Raw genomic sequence first — 17,917 nt, 5'->3', positions numbered from 1 at the left:
GTAGCACCGGACTCTATGATTGAAGAAATTGTTTAGCAAAGTGTGTCCTTAAAGCTGGATCCCTGCAGATTCATGCTAATTTTCATGAAAATTTTTAAAAATGTATTTAAATATAATTTTTTTTGAAGTTACCAAAGAAAGGAATTCTCACATTGCAAATGGCACCTACAGTCCACTTTAATTACCAAAAAGATGTCAAAATATGCAAAAATTGCCCTTACTGCCATAGTTACACATTAGAAATATGGTGAAAAATACCGCAAAATCAGCCAATAATCACACATAACAAATAAATTATTACTTGAATACTTTTCTTTAAATCTATGTGCATTTTTCTCAAGTTTGATTTTCTTGAAATATTTTTTGCATATCTTGAGGTATTCAGCTTTAAAGAGCTATTGTTGTATGGAACTAAATGGTTATAGAATTCTTTCAATAGAAGCATGAATTTTTAAAGTACATTATAAAGCTCTTTTTTGTGTCACCTCTACGGAGTAGTGGCGACATATAGGGATCACTTCTCCGTCGTCTGTCTGTCCGTCTGTCTGTCTGTCTGTCTGTCTATCTGTCCGTCCGTCCGTCACAAAACTTGTCCGGACTACTCCTCATAAACTACTGGTGCAATTTCATCCAAACTTTACAGGAATGATCAGTACCAAGTCTAGTTGTGCATATTGTCAGCATTTTCCGGTTCAATGATTTTTGTCAGAGTTATGGCCCTTTAATAATTTTTAATTTTAAAGTTTGTCCGGACTACTTCTCTTATACCACTAATGCAATTTCAATGAAACTTTACAGGATTGATCTGTAGCTCAAGTCCTTGCGCATATTGCACGGGTTTTCCGGTTGAATGATTTTTGGCCGAGTTATGGCCCTTTGATAAAAAGGTTTCTTTTTCTGTGTGTTGCCAGATACACAAAAGCTTGTCCGGACTACTCCTCATAAACTACTGGTGCAATTTCATCCAAACTTTACAGGAATGATCAGTACCAAGTCTTGTTGTGCATATTGTCAGCATTTTCCGGTTCAATGATTTTTGTCAGAGTTATGGCCCTTTAATAATTTTTAATTTTAAAGTTTGTCCGGACTACTTCTCTTATACCACTAATGCAATTTCAATGAAACTTTACAGGATTAATCTGTAGCTCAAGTCCTTGCGCATATTGCACGGGTTTTCCGGGTGAATGATTTTTGGCCGAGTTATGGCCCTTTGATAAAAAGGTTTCTTTTTCTGTGTGTTGCCAGATACACAAAAGCTTGTCCGGACTACTCCTCATAAACTACTGGTGCAATTTCATCCAAACTTTACAGGAATGATCAGTACCAAGTCTTGTTGTGCATGTTGTCAGCATTTTCCGGTTCAATGATTTTTGTTTGAGTTATGGCCCTTTAATAATTTTTATTTTTAAAGTTTGTCCGGACTACTTCTCTTATACCACTAATGCAATTTCAATGAAACTTTACAGGATTGATCTGTAGCTCAAGTCCTTGAGCATATTGCACGGGTTTTCTGGTTGAATGATTTTTGGCCGAGTTATGGCCCTTTGATAAAAAGGTGTTTTTTTCTGTGTGTTGCCAGATACGCAAAAGCTTGTCCGGACTACTCCTCATAAACTACTGGTGCAATTTTATCCAAACTTTACAGGAATGATCAGTACCAAGTTTAGTTGTGCACTGTCCGTCTGTCTGTCCGTCTGTCACAAAATTTGTCCAAACATGAAATTGGCCATCATGAGGCGACACATGTGATTACTGATCGCTCTTGTTTTTCTTATATAGCCCAAAGTTAATTTGTACCAAGTTTGGTGCTTTTCCCATTTTCTGAAGTAGAGGGGACTAATATGAGTTTTTTTAAGGAAATGCGTCATTCATGACTTTAAATCATTGTTAACATAAATAGGCAACAGCAAGCCTAGGTGGTAATGACGTAAGTGATTTTGTAAATAGATGTTTCGAAAAGAAGTTATTAATTATTCTTCACAGTTCTAAAAGATTTGATGATGTCATGAATGGGAGCGCATGTCTGTGACAAAAATCAGTAAAAATGACTTTAAACCCATAAAAGCATGAAACAAAGAAAATTCATCTTGCATGTAAGATTGAAATATATTTCACTCGTGAACACTGGTCTAGTTCTTATATTATTTTCACTTGTGGCTATGCCACTTGTTATATACACCACTCTTGAAAATATTACATCTGGTTTTAACTCTGTGAAATATATAACGATCTTAAATGCAAAACAAACATATATCCCCTCTATATTTTTTAAGGTCTTTCTACCTTAGTTTGTCACATGTATAATTGTATCAAAATTATGCTTATTATTACAGGTCACTGGATGGATTGTTGTTCAAAAGGAAAAGGCATACTCATGTACCTATGTGGAACTATGCTATTCTGAGATTCCAGGTATGAACATTAAAAATGGACAACTCTTGTAAAATTTGATAAAACACTTTGTCTTGACTTACCTCCCCTTGAAAGGTTACTTGTTATATTAAAGGTGTTAGATTTAGATTCAAAATTAAGTTTTTGTAAGTTTTCTATGTTAATGAATAGCACAGATAGGAATATATTGTTAAAACTTGCAGTATTCTGTAAAAATAGGAATATATTGTTAAAACTTGCAGTATTCTGTAAAAAATATATATCAGCATTTAAGTAACTGATAGCTAAGCTTATTTTCATAATGTAACACTTTCGTTTTTGATTTATATTTGCCATGTAGTACATTAGTATATTTCGTGGAACTCTTTTTATGATATTTCATATTATATGTATATTATTGTATATGTGACTGATGCCTCTAAGAGGCCCAGCATTTTCAATAAACTGTTCAAACTGTAAACAATTTACTAATTATTGGATACCAGGGTAACAAGTTTTGAATTTTTATCACTCACAGTTTGTTTGTTTGGAATTGTTTGAAGGTAAATTCTCACCACTGAGGCTTCAGTTGATACAGAATTATCTTGAGCTTGAATTTGCAGGAAGTTATAAGCTTAATAGACACACTGTCAACACACTAACACTTTAAAATGTTCTCTTTAGGGCAAGAATGTTTTGGTATTACATGGCTAAATCTTACAAAACATTCTGCTACACAGTGCTTTTTTTACCATCTGGGATTCACCTGCAGGACCTGTCTGTTAGATGTCAGCATTGGTTGTATCTGCTGCGGCCTTGGAAAGCTTCTGGGACAGCATGTTACTGTCCATATAGACCTGTACAAAATTTGTTTTTACTACTTTTAATCTGCACATTAAGCCTTAAATACCTTGTATAGTCTTCAAGTAGATAATGCTGCTCAAGAAAGGACCCTGTAATTTTATGGGTAGAAGAAGAATATTTTTGGCCTGAGAATCAATCCTGCAAAACAATATTGAAAAACAACTCACTACTTTACCAGTGAATACTTCAATCACAAAAGGTTACCTTACGTAAATGCTTTTTAATTGTTTTATGGTAAAGGTTACCTATAGTTGGAAAAGTCAAGTATGTTAGAGAGTAAGAAGTAAGTGAGAAAAAAACAGAACAAGTCTTAAGAGGAGTGTTATATTGCATTCTACATTTGAGCCGTGTCATGACAAAACAAACATAGTGCGTTTGCGACCAGCATGGATCCAAACCAGCCTGCTCATCGGAGCAGTCTGATCAGGATCCATGCTGTTTGCTATAAATTACTCTACTTGCAGTAGGGTTGGTAAGCGAACAGCATGGAGCCTGATCAGTCTGCGCATTCAGAAGAATGAACCTCACTTTTAATTATTCATATAAAATAATTGTACATGGTTTATAATCATTGTACATGGTTTAAACATATAAATTTAAGCTCGATTGCAGAACAACTTCATGCAACCTATATTAAAAAATCACTTCCGAGTCTGCATCCAGGAACTAACCAGTATTGGTGTCATATGAAAAAACATGGTCGTGACCTGATTTAGGCCTGAACCCATGATCCCTGGGTTGAAAGGCAGACACCTTGACCACTAGACCCCCGCTCCCTTTATCACATGATTATATACTTCGACAATTTCTATTTACAGATATTCATTGTGTACCTCATTGCTGGTCTAAAGAAAATGGATCTGGATTGGGTTTCTGGGTATTCCATGCATTCAATTGCTAGTCATTATGTGTTCGCACCTTTCAGGTAAAATTAAGTCATAAACTTTTAACTTTAGGAGGTTTGTGTAACAGATTAGCCCGGTTTTGAATTTTTAACAATCAAACAAAGTTTTTAAGGGATTTGAATATTAAATTGCAAAAACAAAGCTACCTAAGGTATAGTGCCTAGACTAGTCAGTCGGTCGGTCAGTCATACAGTCATGGATGTTCGGGCTGGCGTGGCTATCTACCTATGGCAAAGGAAAATACTGGATGTACAGACTTGCCTAGCTTTATACTGGTGGTAAAGGCAAATCACATCCGGTTTGATCATTTTAAAAGAGTTGAATTTCATGTTTTGGAAGAGTTATGCACCTCCAACCTATTCTTGATTTCCTACTTTTTGGATTTGAGGGGGGAAAACTTGTTTTAAAAACTATAACACTGATAAACTTTCTGGAAAAACATTTTGGAAGATCTCATATGTCTGACTGGATCGGACTGGACTGGACAGGACTGAAGTGGACTGGACCAGAACTGACAGACTGACTGACTGACAAGTATAGTCTCTCAATATTTTTTTTTTCAAAAAGAAGATATTTAAATGTTCCGATCAATTAAAAGTTGCGATTTTTCTAATCAATCCCATTCATGTATACAGGATGATTATAAGAGTTACGCCATTTTGTAGTGTGACTAGGCCCACTAAAGGCTTTTACAGCAGAGCGGTGTCTGCCTCTCAACACAGAGATCATGGGTTTGAGCCCTACTCTGGTCACTACCATGTTTCTTCATATGACACCAGTACTGGTTGGTTTCAGGAAGCAGACTCGAAAGTGATTAATATAAGTTGCAAGAACTTGTTTCGCAATCGAGCTAAAATAGATATGTTTAAACCAAAGGCTTTTACATATGTAAGCTTCATCACTTTGATATGGAAATCCTTTTCAAACAAGGTACCAGTGAAGGTAAATCACATTTTTAGCTCACCTGTCACAAAGTGACAGGGTGAGCTTTTGTGATAGCTTTTCGTCCGGCGTCCGTCCGTCCGTCCGTCCGTCCGTCGTCCGTCGTCCGTCCGTAAACTTTTGCTTTAAATGACATCTCCTCATTAACCACTGAGCCAATTTCATCCAAACTTCACAGGAATGTTCCTTTGGTGGTCACCTTTAAAAATTGTTCAAAGAATTTAATTCCATGCAGAACTCTGGTTGCCATGGCAACCGAAAGAAAAATCTTTAAATATCTTCTTTTAAACAACCCTAAGAGCTAGAGCTTAGATATTTGGCATGAAACAACTTCTAGTGGATGTCTACCAAGTTTGTTCAAATAAAAGCCCTGGGGTCAAAATTGGCCCCGCCCCAGGGGGTCATGGATTTTCCCTATATGCATATAGTAAAAACTTAAAAAATCTTTTTTTAAAGAACCCAAAGAGCTAGAGCTAAGATATTTGGCATGAAACATCTTCTAGTGAGTGTCTACCAAGTTTGTTCAAATAAAAAGCCCTAGGGTCAAAATTGGCCCCGCCCCGGGGGTCATTGATTTTCCCTATATGCATATAGTAAAACCTTAAAAAAATCTTCTTTTAAAGAACCATAAGAGCTAGAGCTTAGATATTTGGCATGAAACATCTTCTAGTGAATGTCTACCAAGTTTGTTCAAATAAAAGCCTGGGTCAAAATTGGCCCCGCCCCTGGGGTCATTGATTTTCCCTATATGCATATAGTAAAACCTTAAAAAATCTTCTTTTAAAGAACCGTAAGAGCTAGAGCTTAGATATTTGGCATGAAAACATCTTCTAGTGAATGTCTACCAAGTTTGTTCAAATAAAAACCCTGGGGTCAAAATTGGCCCCGCCCCAGGGTGTCATTGTTTTTCCCTATATGCATATAGTAAAAGCTTAAAAATCTTCTTTAAAGAACCCAAAGAGCTAGAGCTAAGATATTAAGCATGAAACATCTTCTAGTGAGTGTCTACCATGTTTGTTCAAATTAAAGCCCTCGGGTCAAAAATTGGCCCGGCCCTGGGGGGTCATTGATTTTCCCTATATGCATATAGTAAAAACTTAAAAAATCTTCTTTTAAAGAACCATAAGAGCTAGAGGTTAGATATTTGGCAAGAAACATCTTCTAGTGAATGTCTACCAAGTTTGTTCAAATAAAAGCCCTGGGGTCAAAATTGACCCGCCCCAGGGGGTCATAGATTTTCCCTAAATGCATATAGTAAAAACTTAAAAATTTTCTTTTAAAGAACCCAAAGAGCTAGAGCTAAGATATTTAGCATGAAACGTCTTCTTATGAGTGTCTACCAAGTTTGTTCAAATAAAATCCCTGGGGTCAAAATTGGCCCCGCCCCAGGGGGTCATTGATTTTCCTATATGCATATAGTAAAAACTTAAAAAATCTTCTTTTAAAGAACTCAAAGAGCTAGAGCTAAGATATTTAGCATGAAACATGTTCTAATGGGTGTCTACCCAAGTATGTTCAAATGAAAGCCCTGGGGTCAAAACTGGCCCCGCCCGGGGGGTCATTGATTTTCCTTATATGTGTATAGCAAAAACCAAGTCTGTTCAAATAAACAAATAAAAGCCCTTGGGTAAAAATTGGCCCGGGGGTGGGGGGGGGGCCTATATACAGGTGAGCGACCTCAGGGCCATCATGGCCCTCTTGTATTTTCTATTCTAGGCTGGTACTGAGCCAGGAACAAGTCAGCTTATATATTGTACACCTTGGTGGACTTTCTATTGACCTAGTCTCGGGATTTCTACTTCTGTTTGATAAGACCAGACCCATTGCTTTTGTATTTCTTGGAATGTTTCATCTAATGAACTCACAGCTGTTTAGTATAGGTAGGTTTGCTGAAGAAAATGTTCAACCTTACCTACCTAAATTCCTATAATGGAATTGTCCATATTTCAATCTGGACAAAACCATTCAATTCTTTTAGGGAAGGTTTCAAAATATTAAGTGACTGAAAAGTGAACAGTGCAGACCCTGATCGGATCCCCGAGATGTCATTGTGCATATTTAGTTATGCAGGAACATGAAAACTACGCACAATGATACAAAATCTTTGCAAACCTAGTTATAATAGCTGACCCTAGTACTACAAAAGGTGCATATGGTTGCTATGATATTATAATTTAATCTGCATTGTAAATGTGTGTGTTTATTAATATTTTTGCCATGGAATTATTCATACAATGGTATTAAATCATTTTCTTAAAAAGAAATTTTTGTTTCACTTCACTTAAATAAAAAAAACAAAAAAACAACCACCATACATATCTTAAAATGCCATTTATGAATGATACATGATACAGATGGGTCACCTACTAATCAACCTTATCAAGTCTTTGGTATTCAACAGTCACTGGTCTCCAAAGACATTCTATTGATCGATTATTGTCAACTATATTCTTAATACAAACATTGTTTTTTTATTTTCAAACAATTTTGAAAAGAGTTAAATGTAATGTCTATAAATCATTAAAATTGTCTCTGCAGGAAACCATTTTAATTTGTTTTTTTATATAGGATGAACTAATATTTCTATTGATGATACTTAAATTGATTAATTTATTTTCAGGTATGTTTCCATGGATGATGTTAGCAACAATGCCATTATTTTGCTATCCGGACTGGCCTAGAGGATTGTTACACAAGTTTCCCAATGTTATGAAAATAGTATTACCAGCAGATCTCAGTTTGCAGTCTAGCACACATTGTATATATGATAAGAAATCCATAAAACCTGATGAAAAACAGGTATTGTCACTTAGCACTCAGATTATCTTTAAGAATCATTGTAGAGTGAAAAACAAAAGCTTAGAAAAACATGTTTATATAATTATACATAAATATGAATTTTTTATCAAAACGCAATTTTTGTGACAGTTTTCCTAGCTAAATTTCAAAGCGACTTTCATATTTGAGCATGATTATTGTGCTCATGGTGAGCTTTTAGCCATCGGTAGACATCAGTCATCTACAATTATTTTAAATTGAATTCCATCTCCATATTAACCAGGTGGCGAAATCTAATAAAAATTACCTGGTGTTATACTTACATTGAGATTTTACAAAATTGTTCAAATGGTTCTAGTCCAGTGCATATCTGTGTCACAGAAGCTATGAATAAAGTTAATGATTGTGCTATCTTTCAAAATCTTCTTCTCCCAAACCACAAGATCTTAAGCTTAGATATTTAGTGCACAGTTTTTTTACTAATCCGAAACAAAACAAGATTTTGCAAATCGTACATGTACTTCCACTGAATCAGCAAACTGTTCCAACTTCAATCTGGGAAAAAGGTCCAAAAAAGATTAAGAAAAAATACTTCGGTGCAGGGTTAGCTTGTTTAGATTACAGTAAAAACGAGATCTACTTTCACCCATTTCTTATTTGAAAGTCACTGTTGTCCCCACTTTTTATTCTTTTTAAACATCTAAACACAAGTTTCCATCATTGGTAACTGTTGATCATGTTATGACCATGATGATGGGCGTTTTGTATATATAAAACTGTTAACATGTTTTTCTGATTTAGAAATATTTAGCAAATACATATGTCAGCAAAATATTAAGGCATTTTATTGATAGGACTGCTTATAATTATTTTATAGCCTTGTCTACAAACCTTCCAGACAACCCTCATACTTTACCTTCATTATAACTGTGTTAGCTTTCATTTGTAAGATAATTGCTGAAATAACTTAACAGATAAATTAAATACAAAATCGATCTGATTTACTCGTAGTCACTCTTTTTGGCTCAGAGATTTGCAGGTTCCCGTAAACTCGGAGTCACTCTTTTGTGTCTGAAAAATTTATCAATCACTCGGAGTCACTCTTTTTGGCTGGGAGAGTCCCGCAGAATGAGAGTCACTCTGAAAAATTTATCATCCACTCAATCATCCAAGTTTTGCTCTTTGCGAATACTCAATAATCACAGGAATTTGCATATTCATCATTGTCTGTATTACATCTTTTTATTTTATAGGGCATTCTTTTCTTGTAAAATAATAACCTATAAATTACTTTCTTCATTATTTTTAGTATCTTTCTATGTGCAAATTTCAGAAATCCTCATTACCTCAAGATAAAAATCCCCCACCAACTAGTCCGTCCAGATATCACAAAATAATGGTCGCCATGTTGTTTTCGTATGTCGGCACACAATGTGTTTTGCCCTACTCTCATGGTATAACTAAGGTAAGTCAATTATTTTGGTGTTTGGGTTATGTTTTGTACATGGGTTTTTAGGGGTTGGGGGAGGGGGGGTGTATTACTATTCAATTATCTGTCTGACATATATAAAAGATCCCATGTGATTTGCCATATTGTATATAGAGGATATTGCAGGAGTATAGATTTAATACTTGATTTATTGAACTCGTATTGGACTCCAATAATATGAATTTTAATTCAACTCATTAATAAATTAATTGAGTATTGAATTTACACAAATAAAATAATCTATTTATCACATATCCAAAATAAGAAAGGGTTACAGTTAAAAAGAGTCATTTTGCATTGACATGCCTAGTAGTGTGTAATACTAACATTAGTGGGTTTTACGCTATGTTTGTATAAAACACAAATGACAAGTTCAAGAGGCTAGCTTTATAACAATTGCTTAAAAAGAGTTAAAAACTTTTCTTATTTCATATGACAATGTATTAAGTTTTTTTTTCATGGGATTAAACTCATTGAAATAAATGAAAACAAATTGTTTAAATTTTAAAGGTGTTCTAAGGTAAGTCAATTGTTTTGGTGCCTGGGCTCTGTTTTCTATGTGGATGGGGTGTATGGGTTCTGTTTTATAGATAGATGTGGGGAAAGGGCTCTGATTTGCAGGTGGATGTGGTGTAAGGGTTCTGTTTTATAGATGGATGTGGTGTAAGGGTTCTGTTTTATAGATGGATGGGGTGTAAGGGTTCTGCTTTATAGATGGATGTGGTGTAAGGGTTCTGCTTTATAGATGGATGGGGTGTATGGGTTCTGTTTTATAGATGGATGTGGTGTAAGGGTTCTGATTTGTGGGTGTATGGGTTCTGTTTTATAGATGGATGTGGTGTAAGGGTTCTGATTTGTGGGTGTATGGGGTGTATGGGTTCTGTTTTATAGATGAATGTGGTGTAAGGGTTCTGATTTGTAGGTGTATTGGGTGTTTGGGTTCTGTTTTATAGATGGGTTGGATGTATAGGTTCTGATTTTCTAGGTGTATGGGGTGTATGGGTTCTGTTTTATAGATGGGTGGGATGTATGGGTTCTGATTTGTAGGTGTATGTGTTATGTCTTCCTACTGAGGTTATCTAAACCCGTCTTGTACCTCCCCAGGATGACATCTTGTTGCCATTACAAATTAAGTTGTAAATTCATAGGCTACTTTAAGATAAAAATGCTTAATGTAAATAATTTATATGTGCAAGAAAAAGAATCATTGGTCAACACAGACGCCAATATCTAGCTCTCGGGTAACTGTTTAGGGGAAACTTTGCAGAGCCATATTACTGTCATAAACAGTTTCCTTCCAGCTAGCTATGCCGGTCTGTACCAGCAGTTGTTGTAAAATCCTGATAATCTAACACATGCGTTATAAAAAGAAATACATGTACATAATAGTTATATAACAGGGAAAACAATTAAGTGATGTCATGTGATAATAACAGTAGTACAACAAAAGGGTTAAAAAGAATGTAAATGGTAAAAGAAAAAAAAAATGTTTTTTTTTTTCATGACAGGTTGTAAATGAGTGGATTTTGAAAGCACATTTGAATTTTGCATGAATTTTAGGTTATTTGACATTTAAGCAGGCTAAGACCATTGAACACATGACTTGTATGGATACATGTTTTAATATATGGTTATAGCTGTTGGCCACAGGGCTTGTTAGTCCCCTACCGGTTTACCGGAGGGGACTTTAGGTTTACCCTCCGTCCGTCTGTCCGTCCGTCAGTCCGTCCGTCTGTCTGTCCGTCCGTCCGTCAGTCCGTCCGTCCACAAAACTGGATCCCGCGATAACGCAAAAAGTACTGAAAATATTTTAATGAAACTTGATATATGGATAGATGGCAGTATGGAGATTATGCACGTCTTTTTCTTTTCTTCCTATGTTGAAAATTCTGGTTGCTATGGCAACAAATAGACTGAAAATATGGCAAATTTTACACATAACCTGGATCCCGCGATAACGCAAAAAGTACTGAAAATATTTTTATGAAACTTGATATATGGATAGATGGCAGTATGGAGATTATGCATGTCTTTTTCTTTTCTTCCTATGTTGAAAATTCTGGTTGCTATGGCAACAAATAGACTGAAAATATGGCAAATTTTACACATAACTTGGATCCAGTGATAACACAAAAAGTACTGAAAAATATGTTTATGAAACTTGACATATGGGTAGATGGCAGTATGGAAATTATGCACATCCTTTTTTATCTTCCTATGTTGAAAATTCTGGTTGCTATGGCAACAAATAGACTGAATTTCAAGATTTCTGATTCTAGTTTTTAAGTTTTTTCACTATAAGTTCTTTATTTCTTAAGGTATTTTCTTCAAACTTTAAATATAAGTTGCTTGTCATCAACCACATCATATGTGACAAGGTTTACAACTCTAGCACAAAATTTATCAGAATTACCTCCCTTGAACTTAAAATTTTCATGAAGAAAACATTGTTTTTTTTAATAACTTCTTTTTCTGAATGTATCTACCTCAAACTTCATATAAATGTTTCTTATTGTCACTCAACATTTGTGAGTGTTCAATACTATAGCAAGACTATTTCCAGAATTATGCCCCTTTTGAACTTAGACTTTTTTTTGAGAAATTGGTAATTTTTACTCCAACTTCTTCAATCATGATAGGATTTTAAAAATGTTATATTTTGATAACAGGGATGTTTAAAAAATAACTTTAGAGTGTCCTTCAGTCCGTCTGTCTGTACATAAAAACTGTTTCCTGTGATCACTTTTAAAGAACTTTTTCAACAAATTTACTTAAAATAGGAACCTAAGTGAATGGCCAATGGCCCTTCAGAATGTTGCTTGGGCTCTTACCGGTAGGGGACTTATGGATTGCTTGCAATACTATGATAATTGCTTGTTTATATTATTTAATGGTTATAATAGTTAGGCACAAAGATTGTATGGATATTTGTATTATTACAGGATTATAACCATTGGACACAGGGCTTGTATGGATATTTGTATCATTACTGGGTAATAAGCATCAGACACAGAACTTGTATGGATATTTGTATCATTACAGGATTATAACCATTGGATACAGGGCTTGTATGGATATTTGTATTATTACAGGATTATAACCATTGGACACAGGGCTTGTATGGATATTTGTATCATTACAGGAATATAATCATTGGACACAGGGCTTGTATGAATATTTGTATTATTACAGGGTTACAACCATTGGACACAGGGCTTGTATGGCTATTCCTGGGATATGATGGTACACACTTGGAATCTTCAACATCTTAAAATTACATATGTTGATAAACAAAGTGGGGAAGAAGGGTACCTGAATCCAAAGGTAACAGCATGCAATTTTCCCATATGTTGTTAGTATTGTTTTGTTGATGTAGTTTCTCTTGCTCAAACTCCTTTGTTACCAAACCCAATGTAAGATTGCATCCAAACCAATATGCTTTATTTACCAAGAGACGTGGGCATTTCAAAAAATAGACCAGTGCGATGACGTCACAGGAACAAGCATGGAAATTACCCGAAAATGTTTAACTATTTGTATTCTGCAATGTCATGATCTTTTATGCATCTCTTAAGACTTATTTCAGATTATCTAACTCATTTTATATAGGTACCATTTTGCTTTCACATGCATTTTGCTTTTTCTTGAGTCTTGGCTAAGATGAATGTCAACAGTATTCTAAGAAAACATTTGTCAAATCTCACTGAACTATTTCAAATTACCTCACCAATTTATAAAACATTATATGACTAGTGCCTCCTATTTTTAGCGATTTAGAGAAAGATTTGATTAATTTATTTGGTACTTAAAAGTCCTCAATAAGATCTATAAAAGTTTGTTATCAAACTAAAATTATACAACAAATGATTCCAAAATTTCATTCAAGTTTGATAATGGATTGATAATAGATAAGTTGACGCCGGTGACCCAGTGTAGTTTATATTTCTATAAATAGGTGAGACTTTGTGGGGACCCAAATTTGGCGCGAACTTAAATTAAATTAATTTCAGCCAAACTTCACAGGAATGTTCCTTTGATAGTCAACTTTAGAAATTGACCAAAGAATTTTTTCCATGCAGAACTCTAGTTGCCATGGCAACCGAAAGGAAAAACTTAAAAAATCTTCTTTTAAAAAACCAAAAGAGCTAGAGCTTAAATATTTGGCATGAAACATTGTCTAGTCAATGTTTACAAAGTTTGTTCAAATGAAACCCCTAAGGTCAAAATTGACCCCCGCCCCAGGGTGTCTTTGATTTTTCTTATATGCATATAGTAAAAACTTGTGGACAGTTCAATTTGCAGATAGGTCAAATGTTCGTTTTCCCTCTCTTTTTCTGTCATCTTAAAATTGTACTTCTGGGGTGAAAAGGCGCTACACTTTGACCTTTTGACCTATTTCTCAGGTGAGCAATCTCTTGGCCCTCTTTTTATTTTAAAAGTTTATACTTCTCCTATACTAAACAGGATTGATAGCTAGCTTAAGTACTTGCGGATATTAAATTCACGGCGGGTTTTCGGGTTGAACAATATTTTTTTCCAAAGCATAGGTTCTTACATTACTCTTGAATTTATTCTAGGCATGGGTTCTTGGTGGTCGCTGGAGTTCTCATCCAGACATGATTAAACAGTATGCTCATTGTGTTGAGGAAAGGCTAGCCACGTACAACATAACGGATATAGAGCTTCATGTTGATGTATGGAGGGCACTAAATGATAGATTTCAACAGAGGTAGGTACATTTACCAGTCTAAAGATGAGCCGTGTCACGACAAAACCAACATAGTGCGTTTGCGACCAGCATAGATCCAGACCAGCTTCCGCATACGCGCAGTCTGATCAGGATCCATGCTGTTCGCTTACCAACTCTATTTCAAGTAGAGAAACTGATAGCGAACAGCATGGATCCTGATCAGACTGCAGTGACCTTCGGTGGGAGAAAAGAAGAAAGGTCATTATAGACAGGGAGTCACTGTGGACAGTTTCTACATAATTTGGATATATGAACATATCATACCAATATTTTGTTGAAAAGCAGGATAGTACCATACTTAGGGTTTAATTATATTTTTTATTGATATTAAACACACCAAATATCATTTATAAAATACAAGACAGTATTAAAATTGCATGTATAATTGGTTTAGACTACACCATTACATTAGTATTTAAAAGTTGCATATTGATTAAAAATGTAATTTATATTGATAAATCTGTTTGTAAAAAAATGTTTAATTTCAATTTTACTAATGAGCTGTTAGAGATATTAATTTTGTATAATCAGCCTGTTTACTTTACGGAGTTCAATGTATTAATAAAATATAAGATACAAATCTTCACATAATTTCTACAGATAAGTGCTCCGGATAACATTTTAACAATCGAGGTTCGAACATAACCACACCTTTAAGACGTTGGGCATTGTTTATCTTTACTCGCAAAACACCGCAGCAATTATGTATATGCAGGTGTCTTTAATCATTCAATCTTTATTTCAAAAATTGATTGAATCTGTCGCCATTTTGTGTAATTGTCGCTATACAGGGGGTCACTAAGACAGTCTTTACTGTAGTCAGATACATTACAAAATGGCATCTGGAACCCACCTGGCGGGACACAAAATCTACTGCAGTGAGGAGCTTATGATTTAAAGACAAAAACCTAAACACTCAGCGGCAGACATTTTTCTTAAATCAACAGGAACATGTATATTTGAAACCAAGCAATAGATGATATGTCAATTGTCAAAATATACACAGTATTAAATTGATAAACAATTTTATGCAATTTTTGGATGATTTTAGTGAAAATTGTTGCAACGGTTTTCTTTTCTTTTTTTTTTTGGTCCAATATGCACAATAAAATTGATTGTATCTGGGAAACGGAGTGAGCAAATGATCTAAAAATTTGTACATGAGTTATTGGTTTAGACATACATCAAGTTATACAAAAATCTTGAAAAAATATTTTCAGTCCTTTCACATCAAAAAACCTCAGTTGAGTCCCTTTAAATACCAAAACAAAAAAATGAAATGAATAAGATAAAAATACAGAATTAAAACCAAAATTTTTTTAGTGATTTGAGTTAAATCTGTTTATGTGAAGAAAAATAAGTAAGACAAGATGACGGTATAAATCTGTTAATATTCACTAAAGTACTTAAGATAGGGCCTAAAAGTGATTCATTAACATATCTGTTTTAAGACAAAGGATGGAAAATTAATATCCGGACCCAGGCATTGTGTTAATCAATTATTAGAAATTATTCATTAGCGCATCTGTTTTAATACAAAGGATGGAAATTTAATATCCGGACCAAGGCATTGTGAATGTTAATCATTTATTAGAAATTATTCATTAGCGCACCTGTTTTAATACATAGGATGGAAATTTAATATCCGGACCATGGCATTGTTAGTGTTAATCATTCATGTCATGCAATTAGGGATTTTAAAATAATTTGGCATAAATCTTGAGGATGTGTCCAATCAAAAACACCATGGCTTTACCTCAAAGGCCAAGGACACACTTACAGTTTGAAGGTTCACATTCTCACAATGAAAGTTTTAAGGTACACATTTGTGTCCGGACTTGTTACATTGTCATGCATTGAAGGATTGTGCAAATACCAAAATCTTTAACATTCACAAAATTATTCATTTTACTCAGAAGTGAAGTTGACACTAGCTTGAATTTAATTTTCATAATTGTTGTTTTAAAAGTTGAGCATTGGTACTACATAAAGTGCCCAACACAAGGTGCTCTTGTTGTTTAATGTTTTTGATTAGTACTGAAGAATACAGTAAAGTTGCCTCCCTTTAATAACATCCAACATTTGTACTACACAGTGGAATATATTTTTTTTTAATATTTGATTTTTGGGGGTGGGGGACTCTGAATTGTGATTCTTTGAATAATCTTGTAATCTTGAGCTCGAGCATTCTCAAATAAATTACCAAATAACATTACACAATTCTGCAAAAAGCTGAAAAAATAACTGATGAGGATGCTTATGAATGCAAGTATCAATTTGAATGGTGGTAGAATGGCAAAAGCCTTAACATAGTCTTACTGTAATGCTTTCCCGCCCCCAAAAAATGCTAACATCGGCCAATATCGTAATAAATTGGTCATTTCCTGAATGTTATTTTTCACAATTTTTGGTATTCACTAATTTTTATAACCGGAATTTAGTACATAGGGATAAGGATGAGTGATTGTAAATGATCTAATGCCCAAGATTTTGAAAAAAATAATGTTTTGGAAATAACTGAGTTGCTAAAATAATGGACGATGTTATGATTTTTTTTGGCAGGAAAGCATTACAGTAAGACTACCTTAATATAGAGAAAACAAGAGGATGATACTGGGAGAGGAAAGCCTGAAATTATTAACTTGAAAATAAATGAGCCGCGTCACGACAAAACCAACATAATGGGTTTGCGACCAGCATGAATCCAGACCAGCCTGCGCATCCGCGCAGTCTGATCAGGATCCATGCTGTTCGCTAACAAACCCTATAACATGTAGGGAAACTGATAGCGAACAGCATGGATCCTTATCAGATTGCTCGGATGCGCAGGCTGGTCTGGATCCATGCTGGTGGCAAACCCATTATATTGGTTTTGTCTTGACGCGGCTCAAATGATAAGCACCAATAGATTTCTTGTCTGTAACTAGGAACTCCATTGTCAGAGGTTTGGCAATCAGAAACATCTGCACTGTTGGAAGTTGATCAATCTTAGGAAAACATTAGATTCTGGTAAAAAGACATCTCGAGAATTTAGTTTTGCAACACAGGAAGTGCCGAGAAATTTACTGGACTGACATTGTTGATGTCATTTTTTGTAATCTAAGCACCCCGTGACATATTTGTATACCATACACAGGTTCTTTTATACTACCCGTGTCTTATCACAGCATGGGGGAGTATACATCTTTGTCACAGATATTCTGATGTTTAGGAATAATTTCTGAAATTTATTTGTTCATCAGTTTCAAAAATTGATTTATTTTCAGATCTGTTGATCCTCGTGTAAACCTACTTGAAGCGCCATGGGGAGTTTTTACTGAAACTCCATGGATCTTACCATTGTTAGTTGACCTCTCTGACTGGAGGGGCAAACTTAGCGAGATTGAAAAAGATATATTTGAACGTGATAGTGACACAGATGTTGTTTTTGTTGCAGATTTTCCTGGTAATTAACTTCATTTTTATATACACTTGTTGATGGTAATTACTTGCTTTTTAACCATGTCATTGTAGATATTTGTTATTCAAATTTAACTGACTCGATCAATTTTGAATATTGAGGCAGTCATTCTTGGTTTTTATCTCAAAGTCACGAACGTACAACAAACACTGTTTTATAAGCTGTGAGGCAGCCCAAAATACTTTTTAGGCTGTCATTTTGGCCTCCAGCCAAGTTTTTATGACAACCCTGAACTTTTATATCTTGTATGTTTTTTTTTAACTTACAAGATTGGATTAAAGTAAAAGGCAAAGTGTTACATGAGTCCCTTTACCTGCTGAATGTCTGTATATTTATTCTACTTGCATTTTTGAAACTTT

General features: G+C 34.7%; 1 protein-coding gene across 5 annotated transcripts in view; it reads left to right on the top strand.

Annotated features, from left to right (window-relative positions):
- The window catches only part of LOC132713256 (vitamin K-dependent gamma-carboxylase-like), a 59,237-nt gene that overhangs the window by 24,698 nt on the left and 16,622 nt on the right, over positions 1 to 17,917 (top strand). For all 5 annotated transcript variants that reach the window (XM_060695766.1, XM_060695765.1, XM_060695764.1 and 2 more), the window contains 8 exons: positions 2,334 to 2,412; positions 4,053 to 4,159; positions 6,798 to 6,961; positions 7,702 to 7,880; positions 9,193 to 9,324; positions 12,541 to 12,672; positions 13,926 to 14,077; positions 17,365 to 17,543. In XM_060695766.1, coding sequence (XP_060551749.1) covers positions 2,334 to 2,412; positions 4,053 to 4,159; positions 6,798 to 6,961; positions 7,702 to 7,880; positions 9,193 to 9,324; positions 12,541 to 12,672; positions 13,926 to 14,077; positions 17,365 to 17,543 — 1,124 coding nt within the window. The remainder of the gene's footprint in view (positions 1 to 2,333; positions 2,413 to 4,052; positions 4,160 to 6,797; positions 6,962 to 7,701; positions 7,881 to 9,192; positions 9,325 to 12,540; positions 12,673 to 13,925; positions 14,078 to 17,364; positions 17,544 to 17,917) is intronic.

This window comes from Ruditapes philippinarum, unplaced genomic scaffold (genome assembly GCF_026571515.1).
Source record: "Ruditapes philippinarum isolate M1 unplaced genomic scaffold, ASM2657151v2 ctg5386_1_1_1_1, whole genome shotgun sequence".
Lineage (NCBI taxonomy): Eukaryota > Metazoa > Mollusca > Bivalvia > Venerida > Veneridae > Ruditapes > Ruditapes philippinarum.
Note: the sequence above shows the minus strand (reverse complement) of the source record. Positions and strands in the feature narration are given on the sequence as shown.